This window comes from Rhinoderma darwinii, chromosome 7 (genome assembly GCF_050947455.1).
Source record: "Rhinoderma darwinii isolate aRhiDar2 chromosome 7, aRhiDar2.hap1, whole genome shotgun sequence".
Lineage (NCBI taxonomy): Eukaryota > Metazoa > Chordata > Amphibia > Anura > Rhinodermatidae > Rhinoderma > Rhinoderma darwinii.
The window spans coordinates 49838366-49854344 of record NC_134693.1 but is presented as its reverse complement, the minus strand read 5'-3'; the positions used below and the strand labels follow the sequence as shown (position 1 = coordinate 49854344).

Sequence of the window (15979 nt, the reverse complement as noted above, 5' to 3'; positions counted from 1 at the left end):
CTGCAGAGAGGAGACCATGTTCAACTTGACAGGTTCCCTTTAAGGGTTTAAAGGGGTATTGCCATCTAAGAATATTATGGAATATTGCGAGGACCTGCCACACTGCTCCACTCAAGTGACCTCCACCGATGAGGAAAAGATGGCATATCCTAGTGATATGCCATCACTTACTATAGTAGGAAACCCCCTTTTAATACTTGCAGTGTATATATGTATAAGACAAATGGACAGACTAGACAGACGCATTTAATACATACTCAATTAAGTCAGGCAAAGCTTTATAGATGTCTTCATCCTGCACACTTTCCTCTGTTGGAAACGGCCTGAGTAAAAGAACACAAGAGACGTTATTACAAATTTCCATAGCAAGTAGTCTCCACTTGATGCTACAAATCTATTCTAAAAATCATTTCAGGAGCATTTCCCCCTTAAAATACAAGATATCCTGTAAATATAAGGTCTTGAGTTGTATGGCTCCCACAAGGGTTGTCACTTGGCTTTCAAGGAATCCTAAAGAGCAAATCTTCCTAGTCGTACAGTGGGACATCCCCTGCTCTAGAACTGCAATATACTAGGCAGATACCCTGTCCATGGCTCTAAGTACGTTGGGTCACAGCCCTATTGGCGCTCCAATGACTTTGATTGTCACCCAGTTTTTCCAAATAGAGATATGGCCGATAAATGTCTTGATCGGATTTCAAAAAGTTTCAAAACTGTTCTAATGTACTCCATTGCATTCCAACAGAAAATAATACAACTAAGTTTATACAGCCAATAAAATCTAGCAAGAACTGTGCATTACAATATTACTAAATAAGTATCAATTTCTATACTTTTGTGTGGTAACATATTTAACCCTTATTATCACTCACGGATCTCCTTCTTGGACCCCGTCGCTCGCTGCTATAGTGTAAAATGTATTATTACGGTGATACCGGTCTACAGTTCATAAGAGAGGTGAGTGAATAATTCATTATTGTGATCAGTGGTTAAATGAATATGCACTTGACTTCCTAATGGATTTTCTCTGGATGGACTTTGAGGATGTTTCTCCTTTGTCATATCTTTGCAATAATTAATATTCAAAGATTTTCTTGTAGTGCTGCATAATAAATGCAAACTAAACTTTTATGAAATATTTATGACTTTCCCATGTTATAATATTAAGCACTGTTGTACTCCGGGATATTGAATAAAAGAATGTAATGTAAGGTGTGAACAGGATCAGAGAGACACCACAAACAGCAACAACATTTTACAATGAAGTGGAAGAAACGAGGTGACGAAGGTAAAGCTAGAATTGACTGTATCCTTATAGAGAATATACTACTTGCAGACGGGAGGTTTTAGGCTTTACAACTTCTTACAAATATTGGTGTATATTTTTTTAGGTTTCCCCAAGGACTAGTGGTGTATCTGCTATTGTGGCAAATAGGGTGAGGAGGTGGGGGGGGAGTGGACCGTGCGCCAACCATTTTATTTGGCGCTGAGCCCTCTTCCTCCCTCGGTCTACAGATTTGCAGCACTCTGGGTATTGTGAATACGGACCCCAATGTGATGGGGTGGAGGGGAGATTCGGGATGTGTAGCACTGTTAGGATTGTGTAGACAGAGCCCACAATGGATGAGCTGTAGGTGAAGTTAAAGGGTTGCCCCATCAATCCTATTGACATTATTAACAGGGTTTCAGAACTCGGAAGACCCCTCTTTGAGTAAAGAGCTGCTGCAAAGATCGGCTCTCGCTCTGGCGTACTAAACACACCTATGTAAGGGCCTGTTGACATCACCGTTCGCTTTCCGTTCCAGGGTTCCGTCTGAGTTTTCCGTTGGGTGAACCCCGCAACGGAAAGTGAAAGTGAAACCACAGCTTCCGTTTCAGTCACCACTGGTGACAGAAACGTCGCTAATGGTTTCCGTTCGTCACCATTCCGTCAGGTTTCCGGTTTTCCAACGGACTCAATAGCGGAGTCGACTGCACTATTGATTGCATCGGAAAACTGCCGGAATGGTGACGATTGGAAACCATTAGCGATGTTTCCGTCACCATTGATATCAATGGTGACTGAAATGGAAGCTGTGGTTTCACTTTCACTTTCCGTTGCGGGGTTCACCCGAAGGAAACCTCCGACGGAACCCTGGAACGGAAATGAACGGTGATGTAAACAGGCCCTAAGGCTTAGGTTTGATGCTTTTTTCCCCGCATTCTCTGCAGTGTTTTTTTGCCCGTGACCATTGTATCTAATGCAGAAACAGCCATAAAAAAATGCTCAAAAGGAGCGCCGCAGGTTTTTTCTGCCTCCCATCATTGATTGGGAATTCACGATTCACATTTACATAAAATCTTATACCGCAAATTGTTAATCTGAGCCTAGAATCAATTGCCTCAATTTTACAGCAATAGCAAATCTTCCACACTTTTTGTACATAAATTAGGATTCACATTGACAAAAAAAATTCTGGAAGGATTTAGTCATTGTATCCTTTTGTGTTCAAGATGATGCAGCACAACGCTAAAATAATCCTGATGTCACAGAAACTAAAGGCATGAAGTCTGAAAAAATACAGATGTAGCCAAGCTTATCTTGACTTGCTTCAGCGTGATATCACACAACAAAAGCCATTGAAAAAGTCAAGTTAAAGTTTCCCGACACTGAGTATTTAATGCGTTAAATGTCAAGATAAAAATGGCTACATCTGTATCTGTATTTCTAGAATTACAGACAATGCACTGTTCAAACACAACAAAAAAATAAAAACAGCATTGCACCGATATCAATCTGCGATTCAGAGTAAAAATCCGTGATACCTTATTCCACATGAAAGTGCGATGGGCGTATGAGAGAGTTTGGATAACGTTTCTATAACCTGAAATAGAAACACAGACAGTTTACAATTACAAAACATTTACTGTGGAATTTTATCAATTTGTCAAAATTCCTTTAATCTGGCATAATTTGTTCTAAGAGGTGCTGGCTAATGGAATATTATGGATTATCAGGTGGTTAAGAAGAAAGACAGAAATAACTAGTTAAATACACTTTTGGAGTTAGGAAATCTCTGAGCAGACATAACCGGCTACGTCTTCTTCTGGTTTCATGACTTGATCTTGCAGTTAATAATGCAGGAAATAATTGTTATACTAAAAGTTCCTGGATGGTGGGAGGCCGATTTAAAGGAATTTACTGTATTTCAAATTAAAATTACTTTTGGTGAAAAATCGGAATATATTTTTGAATTATTTAAATAGTCATCTCCTCATACAGCATATGGCCTCGTGCCTGTGCCAGAGCCACGTACAGGACACTTAACAGCAGGACACATAGTCCCACGTGGCTCCGGCTACTAGGCAGGGATTCAGTGTGACACCAAGCTCAGCCAGGTGACATATGAGGATTATATTATCTATTTTTTGACGCATGAATTGTAGGGAATCTGACAAAAAAGACAAAAGGGAGAAGAGGTACAGTAATGCCCATGAACCTCTGTGGGTGGCCTATTACTACTTAGTACAAAGCAGAGCCGTAATGCGACCGTATACATGAATTTTAATTATCATTATTGACGTCTTAGGCTGGATTCACACGAGCATGTTCGGTCCCTAAAGGACGGAACGTATTTCGGCCGCAAGTCGCTGAAGCGCTTTTGGGACAACACAGAGGGGACCCTAACGGCGGATCCATGGCAGTGGGGTACAACTGGTGGGCACCAGGTAATATTACTCCATATTTAAAATGTTGTCGCGGGACTGGAGGGTCGCTTTAAGGATAGAGGCACACACAGAAAAAATAATGCCGATTTTCCGCAACGTATTTCATTGCGGAATATCCAAAGCGTATTACAGTAGCAGCAGAATGGATGAGATTTGAACAAATGTATTTAGCACATAGAGGATTGCTTAGGCTTGATTCATTGGGGCAGGATAAAACTAGACCAGACAGGAAGAAATTCCACCAAATTTATCTCAATGGCTCACACAGAATGATAAATTTAGCATATCTTGTTAGAAGTTTTGACACTCTTTTCCTACTTACGCCACCTTAATGGCTGGCATATTTCGCATAATTATTTTGAAAACAAAAAAAGGTGGCATACCGTTAGTAAATTTGGTGCATTTTAAGACTCCTAGCCACCACAATTTTTTTTGACGCATTTTGCTTAGTAAATCTTCCCCATTGTATTCACCCCTCAGCTCCAAGACGTATTAGGTCCATATAGATTTTCAGTGTCGGGATGTAATAAAGAATTTTTCTATTCACTAACAGCAAGCAGAGAACTTGAAAATGGTGAGGAGTTGAAATAGAATTGCTGAACATTTAATTATACAACAATTGAGCCACATTTACATGGAGCGTAACCTTTTTAAAGCAGAAGTTGAACAGATGACTAGAGAAAACACATTTCCTATTCTCTGTACAAACCTACATAAATATGTAGCAATACATTCTCCCTAAACTCCCTGTGGCAGAACTTTGCAGTTCATTCAGTTCTCTACAACCCGATGGATCCTGTACCATAAGGCTCAGTATACATCTGTTTTTGTTTTTTGGCACGTTGAAGGTATACGCTGGGAGTATTCCCTGACATATATACTTTAACATGCCCATAGAACCCTATGCACGCAACGTATGCCAAAAGTGTTCATTTGACATATGCTGGGCTGGTATGTGTCCGCATTTCCGTTTTTTCACTGTATTGAGGAGCGTGGTCTGCTATCCTTTTCTATTTAGTGAGGCACATTAAAAAAACGTATACCGGGCGATATACTTTTTTTTTTTTTTTTACAAAGGCCAACGTATGCCACTGTGTGTATACGTCAGAGGTATTTGTCAGATGCATAAGTCAGGGAATACACCTGACATATTCCTCCAACGTGCCACAAAAAAAACTATATGTGCACTGAGCCTAACTAGAAAACAAAACACTGCCTTGACCCATAGTATAATTTTGCACCCCCCTGCACATGCATCTATAGCAGGGGTGGGGAACGTCCGGCCCATGGGCCATATAAGGCCTGCAAGATCATTTGGTCCGGTCTGACCTCACTCAGACCACGCTGCCGCCGCGTCATTCGCTACTTGGCTAAAGAACGGCAGCGGTGGTATGAGTGCGGTCGGTGCGTTCCAGCCCGAGATTGGACCAGTATGGTCACCTGATCTGAGGCAGTGACGTAAGGTCAGGTGACCGGACTGGTCCACTCCCAGGCCGACACAGTCCAATCACCTGACTTCATGTCCACTCGACATCATTGTGTATTGCGTCTGTCCTTACCAGGGGAAGCATACAACAGCATATAGGGCTGCATGTTGGGTATTTGTGCAATAAACTATAGTGCGTTGTAATGTCTAGCACAAGTCGCCTTCTAGCTGTCAGCAGTATGTCAGCAGTATGTCAGCAGCATGTCAGCAGCATGTCAGCAGTATGGTGTCTGCATGCATTGTATGCTTGTCGTGGCATATTAAATGTTAACCACTAGGGGGAACTAACAGTCTGATAATTATAAACCGTATAGTCCCTATCAAATTAATATATATCTTACATCAGATCTTAAATAGTTTACTAATAGATTACAATGTCATTTTCTAAGTATGACTGGGATTTAACACAATCAATGGAAATAATAGACGCGCCATTGTGGTTCTAGTCCCAAAGCTATATTGTATCCCTATTATCTCAGGTGATAGCGGCGGTGTGATTGTGGTACTAGTCTAGAAATCTCCTGTGAAGCTTTCGTTTAATTCAGTTCCAGGGATAGATGCATTAAGATGTAATCGTCAGTTCATGCGACACTGAATAAAATCTATGCCAACCAGGAGCTGGCGTGGATTTCCACTATAATTTACGCTATGTTCTGGCATAAATTATAGTAAATGTGACGGGCTGCAGGTGGCCACGCCCCTTTTTTGCCAAACTCTGCTCACGTTTTTTAATAGTCCCGAGAGCGGGGGAAACGGACATAGAAACATTGTTACATTTTTCCCTAGTGTTAATTTCAGACTTGATCATCTGATACATAAACTGCTATTAGGTTAAGTTCACACACGGCATATTTGTTGCAGAAATTTCTGCAACTGAAAATCAGTTCCAGTCATCTAAATGCAACTTGCAGAAATCCATGCACCTGCTGCTGAAGCAACCACATTCTGATGAAGGGAACTGATTATGGGTAAGTTCACACGTAGCGCAAATACTGAGGATTTTCCGCAACGGATTTAGTTGCGGAAAGTCCGCAGCGTAACACAGTAGCAACAAAGTGGATGAGATTTAAACAAATCTCATCCACACGCTGCGTAAATACTGAGCGGAAAAAAACTGAAATTGACCTGCAGTTTTTTAGTCTGTAGCATGTCAAATGTATTTGTGTAAGCGCTGCTTATTTGTTGCAGGTTTTCCCCATTGAATTCAATGAGGAGGTAAAACCCGCAACAAATAACAGATGTTGCGCTTTTTGCGGCGGAAGAGCAGCGATTCAGCCGCAAAAATCGCAAAAATGTACACTTACCCAGAATTTTGTGTTTCTTCATCCAGGCCGGCCTCTGCAGCAGTCACATGGGATGTAACGTCATCCCAGAGCTGAAGAAGGTCAGGACGTTGGAGGGACGCATCGCCATGGTAGGAATCCATTTTTTGTCCAGTTTTCGGCCCAAAAAACTGCACCAGAATTTGGTGCAGTTTTTCGGCCGGAATTCCCTGCAGCGCACATGGTGGATACACTGCGCGCTTTTATGGTGCGTATCCGCCCTGTGTGAACACACCCTATCAGTCAGAAATTTCTGCAACAAATCTGCTACATATGAGCTTAGCCTAAGGCCGTGTTCCCACAGGTCACCTATGACCTATGACGCACCTAAGCTGCGTAAAAACTGTGCAGCGTATCCGACCTGGAACCCGCAGCACCTTCTGTCTGAAAAATCGCATCACACAGAGGTGCGGTTTTTCGGATGAAATTTCCGCTGCTGAAAGCAGTGCTTGAAATTTTTTTTTCTGTATTTTGCCCCTCTTCTCTGCGCGTAGTCCGGCCTCCTACGATGACATTGCAGGACATGTGACACTGCAGCCTACGATTGGCTGCAAGGGTCACATGGGATGAAACGTCATCCAAGAAGGCCGGACTGCAGGAAGGAGGAGGGCGTTCTGGGTAAGTATGTTGTTTTTTTTCCCCAGAGCTGCGATTTTTGGGCCGTAAAGGCTGATGCGCTCCTATAGCGGTTAGCCGCCATCTATACAGGATCCAGCATTGACAAAGTGCCTGAGGAAGGTCACGGTATTGACCGAAACGTCGCACTATCACTGGCTAGAAATAAATTATTTATTTGGAAAATAATTTCCATTCTGGTGTGCATAGTACTTTCTCTCTAATGAATTTTTATATTGTTTTGTTTTTTTTATATTTTGAAAAACTTTTTTAATTTTTTTTAGCCCCCTGCGGGGGGATTGAACCTGCGATCATTAGATCGCTTATGCCATAGAGTGCAATATCACAGGTTGGGAGCGTTCACAAGGCTCCCAGCTGCTATAAGAGTACACGTGCGGGGGCCGGTGACCGGCAGCAAACTGAAAGTAAAAGCAAAAAAAACCTCAGATGCCGGTGGTCACATCAGACACAGGCATCTGCGGGGTTAAATCTTGCGATCAGAAATGTCTCTGATCGCAAGCATTGCCGCTGGGTCCCTGCTGTGTAACACAGCAGAGACCCGGCGGCTATGGAGCCTGCTCGGCTTCTGAGCGGGCCCCTTTAAACGTTTTTCCCGACGTAAATCGCCGGTGGAGCGACGGGAAAGGTCTAAAATCGTTCTGTAATGCCAGCATGTAGCAAATAACAATAAAAATATGGTAAATTACTAGCAAATTGCTTGACAAGACCGATTTTGGACAGTTTTTTTAAGCTACTAAATGCATTCCTATGGACATCAATATCACAGCAATTTTTTGTAGTGAGATAAAAAGGTCTAGGTGTAGCCCAAGTCTATTTTACCGCAAAAGTCAGATGTGCAATAATAGTAAATGGAAATTTCTGAATATCCCATGTAAACATTGCAATTCTCTTAATTTTTTTTTATACTGATGACGGACTTTTCCCTAAATACACATTCTGCCCATTGCTAAATGATTCAGCAAAAAAAACAACACACATTGCCTCTTTTGCCATTTACTGAACCTGCGATCACATTAATTCTGCTTCAGATCAATTAACCAGGACAGATGTCAGAAACTGATGCCACGTATCCAGAAGCCGGTAACCAGCTCACTCAACCACTACTGCCTTTGGCTATAGTAATTCATGGTCCCTTTTCCCTGAACTTTGAAATAATAAAAAAGGCAACAGGTAGAGGTGCCCACCACATTACTTCTTGTCTCGTGTACTACGAATATAGCCAAATGGCTTTGAAATGATCTTATTGCTTCATCAATAAAGCTGAAAGGACACGCTCCATCCTTTCTGGGACTTTAAAGAGGCTCGGTCACTAGTTTAGTAATGCCCTATCTCCTAACTAATCTAATAGGAGCTGTCACATTCATGGTGCTAAATTTTAATTTATTATTTTAAAAGTTATGAGCTTTTTTTCTAAATATGCAAATGAGGCTGTACTAGACATGTGGGTGCCAACAGCAGCGATTCTGCTGAGGTGGAGCTACGCCACAGCCTCTGACGCTGTCCTATCAGCATGAAGCTGCTTCACACAGTGTGAGAGACTGAGGCTGGAGGGAAGGGAATCACTTCAAATAGCCATATCTCCGGCTTTCGACCACCTAGAACAGTGGTTCTGCTGGCATATGAAAGGTGAGATTCCAATCTCGTAGTTCTAGCTGTGAAACAACCGGAGGTATCACCAGTTGAAAACACAGTTGGGAATGGATCTGTATACTATATGATCAGGCAGTGTTGCTGGGCAGGGAAGGGGGAGAAGCTGTATGCTGATTGGATAGCGTCATACAGAAAACATTACTCAGTCCAGAGTGAAATGAAAGAGTAACCTGTGATTTGGCAACTTAAGCCAAATTAGCATATTTAGAAAAATGCTCATAACTTTGCAAATAATGAACGTTTTAGAAAAAAAATTACACTGCAGTTATCAGGATCATATTGCCTATTAGATTAGTTAAGAGATAGGGAATTAATAAACTAGTGACAGATCCTCTACAAACAGGAGAGTCTTTCAAAACCATTTTGCCCAGAACTACCCAGTAGTTGTCATAGTGTAAGAGGGGTGAACATGGCTGGGATAAATGACTGTAGTCTGTGTAACCTGTACTCTGCTATACAATGCGTATGCTGTAACTGTAGTTTGTTACTGTTATCTGTCCGGTTATATTTGTAGAATAAATATTTTTACTAATGAATAATTTGACAGATTGTACTGAGCATGTCCAGAAGGCCCAGCATAGGAGACTGAGGAGTTCCAGAAAGGAAGAGGAGCAGCAGGAGGAGGAGCTCTGTGCTAGAGGAGCAGACAAGAGAGTGCAGGAAGAGACTGCAGAGAAACTCATGAGGGGAGAGTATAAAGAGAGACTACAGAGAAACTCATGAGGGGAGAGTATAAAGAGAGACTACAGAGAAACTCATGAGGGGAGAGTATAAAGAGAGACTACAGAGAAACTCATGAGAGGAGAGTATAAAGAGAGACTGCAGAGAAACTCATGAGAGGAGAGTATAAAGAGAGACTGCAGAGAAACTCATGAGGGGAGAGTATAAAGAGAGACTACAGAGAAACTCATGAGGGGAGAGTATAAAGAGAGACTACAGAGAAACTCATGAGGGGAGAGTATAAAGAGAGACTACAGAGAAACTCATGAGGGGAGAGTATAAAGAGAGACTGCAGAGAAACTCATGAGAGGAGAGTATAAAGAGAGACTGCAGAGAAACTCATGAGGGGAGAGTATAAAGAGAGACTGCAGAGAAACTCATGAGAGGAGAGTATAAAGAGAGACTGCAGAGAAACTCATGAGAGGAGAGTATAAAGAGAGACTGCAGAGAAACTCATGAGAGGAGAGTATAAAGAGAGACTACAGAGAAACTCATGAGGGGAGAGTATAAAGAGAGACTACAGAGAAACTCATGAGAGGAGAGTATAAAGAGAGACTGCAGAGAAACTCATGAGAGGAGAGTATAAAGAGAGACTGCAGAGAAACTCATGAGAGGAGAGTATAAAGAGAGACTGCAGAGAAACTCATGAGAGGAGAGTATAAAGAGAGACTGCAGAGAAACTCATGAGAGGAGAGTATAAAGAGAGACTGCAGAGAAACTCATGAGGGGAGAGTATAAAGAGAGACTGCAGAGAAACTCATGAGAGGAGAGTATAAAGAGAGACTGCAGAGAAACTCATGAGGGGAGAGTATAAAGAAAGACTACAGAGAAACTCATGAGGGGAGAGTATAAAGAGAGACTACAGAGAAACTCATGAGGGGAGAGTATAAAGAGAGACTACAGAGAAACTCATGAGGGGAGAGTATAAAGAGAGACTGCAGAGAAACTCATGAGAGGAGAGTATAAAGAGAGACTGCAGAGAAACTCATGAGGGGAGAGTATAAAGAGAGACTGCAGAGAAACTCATGAGAGGAGAGTATAAAGAGAGACTGCAGAGAAACTCATGAGAGGAGAGTATAAAGAGAGACTGCAGAGAAACTCATGAGGGGAGAGTATAAAGAGAGACTGCAGAGAAACTCATGAGAGGAGAGTATAAAGAGAGACTGCAGAGAAACTCATGAGGGGAGAGTATAAAGAGAGACTGCAGAGAAACTCATGAGAGGAGAGTATAAAGAGAGACTACAGAGAAACTCATGAGGGGAGAGTATAAAGAGAGACTGCAGAGAAACTCATGAGAGGAGAGTATAAAGAGAGACTGCAGAGAAACTCATGAGGGGAGAGTATAAAGAGAGACTGCAGAGAAACTCATGAGAGGAGAGCATAAAGAGAGACTGCAGAGAAACTCATGAGGGGAGAGTATAAAGAGAGACTGCAGAGAAACTCATGAGAGGAGAGTATAAAGAGAGACTGCAGAGAAACTCATGAGGGGAGAGTATAAAGAGAGACTGCAGAGAAACTCATGAGGGGAGAGTATAAAGAGAGACTGCAGAGAAACTCATGAGGGGAAAGTATGAAGAGAGACTGCAGAGAGACTCATGAGAGGAGAGTATAAAGAGAGACTACAGAGAGACTCATGAGAGGAGAGTATAAAGAGAGACTGCAGAGAAACTCATGAGAGGAGAGTATAAAGAGAGACTGCAGAGAAACTCATGAGAGGAGAGTATAAAGAGAGACTGCAGAGAAACTCATGAGAGGAGAGTATAAAGAGAGACTGCAGAGAAACTCATGAGAGGAGAGTATAAAGAGAGACTACAGAGAAACTCATGAGAGGAGAGTATAAAGAGAGACTACAGAGAAACTCATGAGAGGAGAGTATAAAGAGAGACTACAGAGAAACTCATGAGAGGAGAGTATAAAGAGAGACTACAGAGAGACCCTGAATGGAAAGTCTGGAAAGAGAGCAGAATTTAGAGAAAACTGTGGAGACTGAGAGAGATACAGGAGTGGCTGAGAACTGCTGGGACTGTCTTCACTGATGTGGCAGGTGGGAGCTGAGGAGACGCCTGTGACTGGGACATGTGGAGATTTGCAGAGACTGATATAATGTCACTGTATAACCCACAGACACTCATTTAATTTCTGAAGTAAAGTTCTGTAAAATCTGCCACCTGTCCGGTTCCTGTGCTCATATATTGCACTGGATGTGCCACCCTTACAAAAGGACCGTCCACTGTATATATACGGCGTGGGTTTAACCCCTATCCGCACCAGGACGTAACTGTTACTTCCCGCACGAGGACGTACAGTTACTGAGTTAATCCCGGTGCACACTGTCGGCGACAGTGTGCACCGGGAATCGGGAGGTCAGCTGTCGCCGACAGCTGACACTCCCCTCTTGCCGGCCAGCGGTCCTTTGACGCTGATTTCGGCGCATTAACCCCTTAAATTCGGCGATCGGGTGCAATCGCCGAATTTTAGGGGTTTCTAACATATCGGCAGACCCCCGTCCGAAATCGCGGGGTCTGCCGATAGTTAGTATGGCAAACGGAAGCCAAACAATGGCTTCCGGGTCTGCCATGGACGGAAGCCCATCAGGACCAACCTTCGGCTGGTCCTGATAGGCTTCCTGTCAGAGTGACAGAAAGTCACTGTGCCGTTCCCGATGCACACTGTCGGCGACAGTGTGCATCGGGAACTTGGAGATCAGTTGTCCTCGACAGCTGACACTTTCCAGTGTTGCCGATCAGCGGCTCATCGCCGCTGATTTCGGCAATTAACCCGTTACATGCGGGGCTCGATTGCGATCTCCGCATGTAGCGGGTTTGTAGCACATCAGCAGCCACCATGCAATCGTGGGGGCTTCTGATGCTTGTGATGGCACCCGGGGGCCAGACAACGGCCCCCAAGTCTGCCATGTATGTCAGCCTATGAGGATCAGCCTCTGCTGATCCTCGTAGACCAACTGTCAGAGTGACTGTGACGTCACACTGACAGTTGGAATACATTACACTACCTAGGTAGTGTAATGTATTCTAGCAGCGATCAGAGCTGCAGGTCAAAAAAATAAAGTGTAAAAAGTTAAAAAAAAGTTAATAAACAAAAATATAAAGTGTAAAAAGTAAAAAAAAGTTAATAAAAATGTTTTATAAAAGTGTAAAAATAAAATGTTTTGTTTTCCTATAATAAGTCATTTATTATAGGGAAAAAATGAAAACGTTAAAAAAAAGTACACATATTTGGTATCGCCGTGTTCGTAACGACCCAATCTATGAAACTATAATGTTAATTTTTCCGCACGGTGAACGCCGCAAACAAAATAAACGGAAAACTGTCAGCATCGCTATTTTTTGGTCACCACCCCTCCCAAGATAGAGAATAAAAAGTGATCAAAAAGTCGCATTTACCCCAAAATGGTACCATTAAAAACTACAACCCGTCCCGCAAAAAACAAGACCTCCCACAGCTTTTTTGACGAAAAAATAAAAACGTTACGGCTCAGAATAGCGTGTCCCAGAAAATAAATTATTTTATAGAAACTTAATTTTATAGTGCAAACGCTGCAAAACTTAAAAAAAATCTATACACATATGGTATCGCCATAAACATACCGACCGGCAGAATAAATTAAAACGTAATTTATTGCGCACGGTGAACGCTGTAATAAATAAAGAATTTAAAGCGCCAAAATCGCTGTTTTTTGGTCACCTTAGCTCTAAAAAAGATCCTGAGGGGCCAAAATGCTCACTATACCCCTAGAAAAATACCTTGAGGGGTGTAGATTCCAAAATGGGGTCACTTTTGGGGGGTTTCCACTGTATTGGTCCCTCCGGGGCGTTGCAAACCCGACATGGCACTGAAAACCAATCCAGCAAAATCTGCGCTCCAAAATCCAAAAGGCGCTCCCTCCCTTCTGAGCCTTGCTGTGGGTCCAAACATCAGTTTACGACCACATATGGGGTATTGCCGTAATCGGGAGAAATTGCTTTACACATTTTGGGGTGCTTTTTCTCCTTTATTCCTTGTAAAAATGAAAAAAATCTATGTTTCCACAGAAAAATAGGTGATTTTCATCTTCACAGACTAATTCCACTAAATTCTGCAAAAAAACTGTGGGGTCAATATGCTAACTATACCCCTAGAAAAATGCCTTGAGGGGTGTAGTTTCCAAAATGGGGTCACTTTGGGGGGGTTTCGACTGTTTAGGTACCACAAGACCTCCTCAAACCTGACATGGTGCCTAAAATATATTCCTAAAAAAAGGAGGCCCCAAAATCCACTAGTTGCTCCTTTGCTTCTGAGGCCAGTATTTCAGTCCATTACCGGACTAGGGCCACATGTTGGATATTTCTAAAATCTGCAGAATCTGGGCAATAAATATTGAGTTGCGTTTCTCTGGTAAAACCTTCTGTGTTACAGATTTTTTTTTATTACAAATGAATTTCGGCAAAAAAAATGAAATTCGTAAATTTCACCTCTACTTTGCCTTAATTCCTGTGAAACGCCTAAAGGGTTAAAATATTTTCTGAATGTGGTTTTGAATACCTTGAGGGGTACAGTTTTCAAAATGGGGTGATTTATGGGGACTTTCTAATATATAAGGCCCTCAAAGCCACTTCAGAACTGAACTGGTCCCTGAAAAAATAGCCTTTTGAAATTTTATTGAAAATATGAGAAATTGCTGCTAAAGTTCTAAGCCTCGTAACGTCCTAGAAAAATATAAGTACGTGAAAAAAAATGATGCAAACATAAAGTAGACATATGGGGGATGTTAACTAGTAACTATTTTGTGTGGTATTACTATCTGTTTCACAAGCAAATAGATTTAAATTTCGAAAAATGCAAATTTTTGCAAATTTTTGCTAAAATTTGAAGTTTTTCACAAATAAATATTTAATTTATCGACCAAATTTTTTCACTAACATAAAGTACAATATGTCACGAGAAAACAATCTCAGAATCGCTTGGATAGGTAAAAGCATTCCGGAGTTATTACTACATAAAGTGACACATGTCAGATTTGAAAAAATCATCTGTGTCCACAAGGCCAAAACAGGCTGTGTCCTAAAGGGGTTAACCAAGCAGCAATTTGGCAGTTGAATATAGAGTGCCCAATAGTCAGAAACTGCCAGGAACCCTGGCAAAAAGACAGAAGAGGTTTTCACCACCTCTATCTTCTCTGTCATCATGCACACAGGTATGACCTGGTTCACATTTGCAATTCTATTCATACATTTTAAAGCTGAGTTTACACAATGCCCGTTCTATGGTCATCTAGGTTTGGTTTAGAGGAACCGTAGTGGCGTCCAGTAGTAAAAGAATATTTTTCATAAAAACTAATTATAATGTTGCACAAAACACATTGATTGACCTTTTTATAAAAAAAATAATCGCTTCCAAAGGTGTACATAGCCTTTAAATGTACACTGCAGGCGTCAGCGGTAAAATATAGCGGACACCCTGCTGAAACAGCCATTAATCCCCTAAGATGCTGAAGTCAATATCGACTGCAGCGTTCAAGTGGTTAGACAGAGGGAGGGGGCCCCTTCTGTAACCCCATCGGCGCCCCTGCGACATGATCTCAAGGTGCCAATGGGTTGCCATAGCAGCCAGGGCCTAACAAATGTCTCCAGGCCACCATGATAAAGTATATGCCTAATAGACCCTGCAAGATAGTCGGCCAATCCTGCAAAAATTTGCGCGCTTGGACGACTTTTATCTAATGTTTATAACCAGCTTTAGGCCTTATTCACACGAACGTCTCCGATTTGCGCTCGTAAAAAACGCAGCGTTTTTCCTGCATTGCAGTTCCGTGTGACATCAGTGTATGGTGCGTGTCTGCGTTTTTTACGCGCGTATGTCATCAGTATGTCACGCGTTTCACGTCAGCAAAAATAAACTGAAGAAGGTGTTTTTCTTTTTCAAAATCATTTCTTTAGCAACTGTTGCGTGAATCACGGACAGAAATACGCTCGTGTGAATTAGGCCTTAATGCCATATTAAACAGATCTTTGTAATGATACATTTACATGGGGAACCTAATGCCTATTGGCATATGCCATGCAGTGCACTTTGGGATCACAATCTACCACACAAATACTTTTTTATGCTCATCCAAAATAAGCTGCATTCAGCAATATTTAATCCGCCTCTACATGAACTAACTGTGGTGACTACGAAAATCTCCTGCCGTCTCCAGTTTTTCCGTGTCTCCTTTTAACAGACTGATCTGGAGACTGATATTGTGTCTGTAATGAGGAGTCACAATTGACTACAACTTGGCCTACCATTATCCTGTTTGCTCATCTGTCATTCACCACCCAAGTGACCCGTTTAATTCATTTTATTGAGGATAAACATCCTGTTCTAAATTTATTCTACCATAATTCGTTTCATAAGCAGTTATTGAGATGCTCTCTTCAAGGCTCTCAATGTGGGCAATATCCAGACGAGAATGCTT

General features: G+C 41.9%; 1 protein-coding gene across 1 annotated transcript in view; it reads right to left on the bottom strand.

The window, feature by feature from the left end:
* Positions 1-15979, bottom strand: part of VAV3 (vav guanine nucleotide exchange factor 3) — a 223424-nt gene that overhangs the window by 134888 nt on the left and 72557 nt on the right. Inside the window, exons 3-4 of the mRNA XM_075833357.1 lie at positions 2806-2864; positions 258-323 (exon numbers count right to left, since the gene is read on the bottom strand). Coding sequence (XP_075689472.1) covers positions 258-323; positions 2806-2864 — 125 coding nt within the window. The remainder of the gene's footprint in view (positions 1-257; positions 324-2805; positions 2865-15979) is intronic.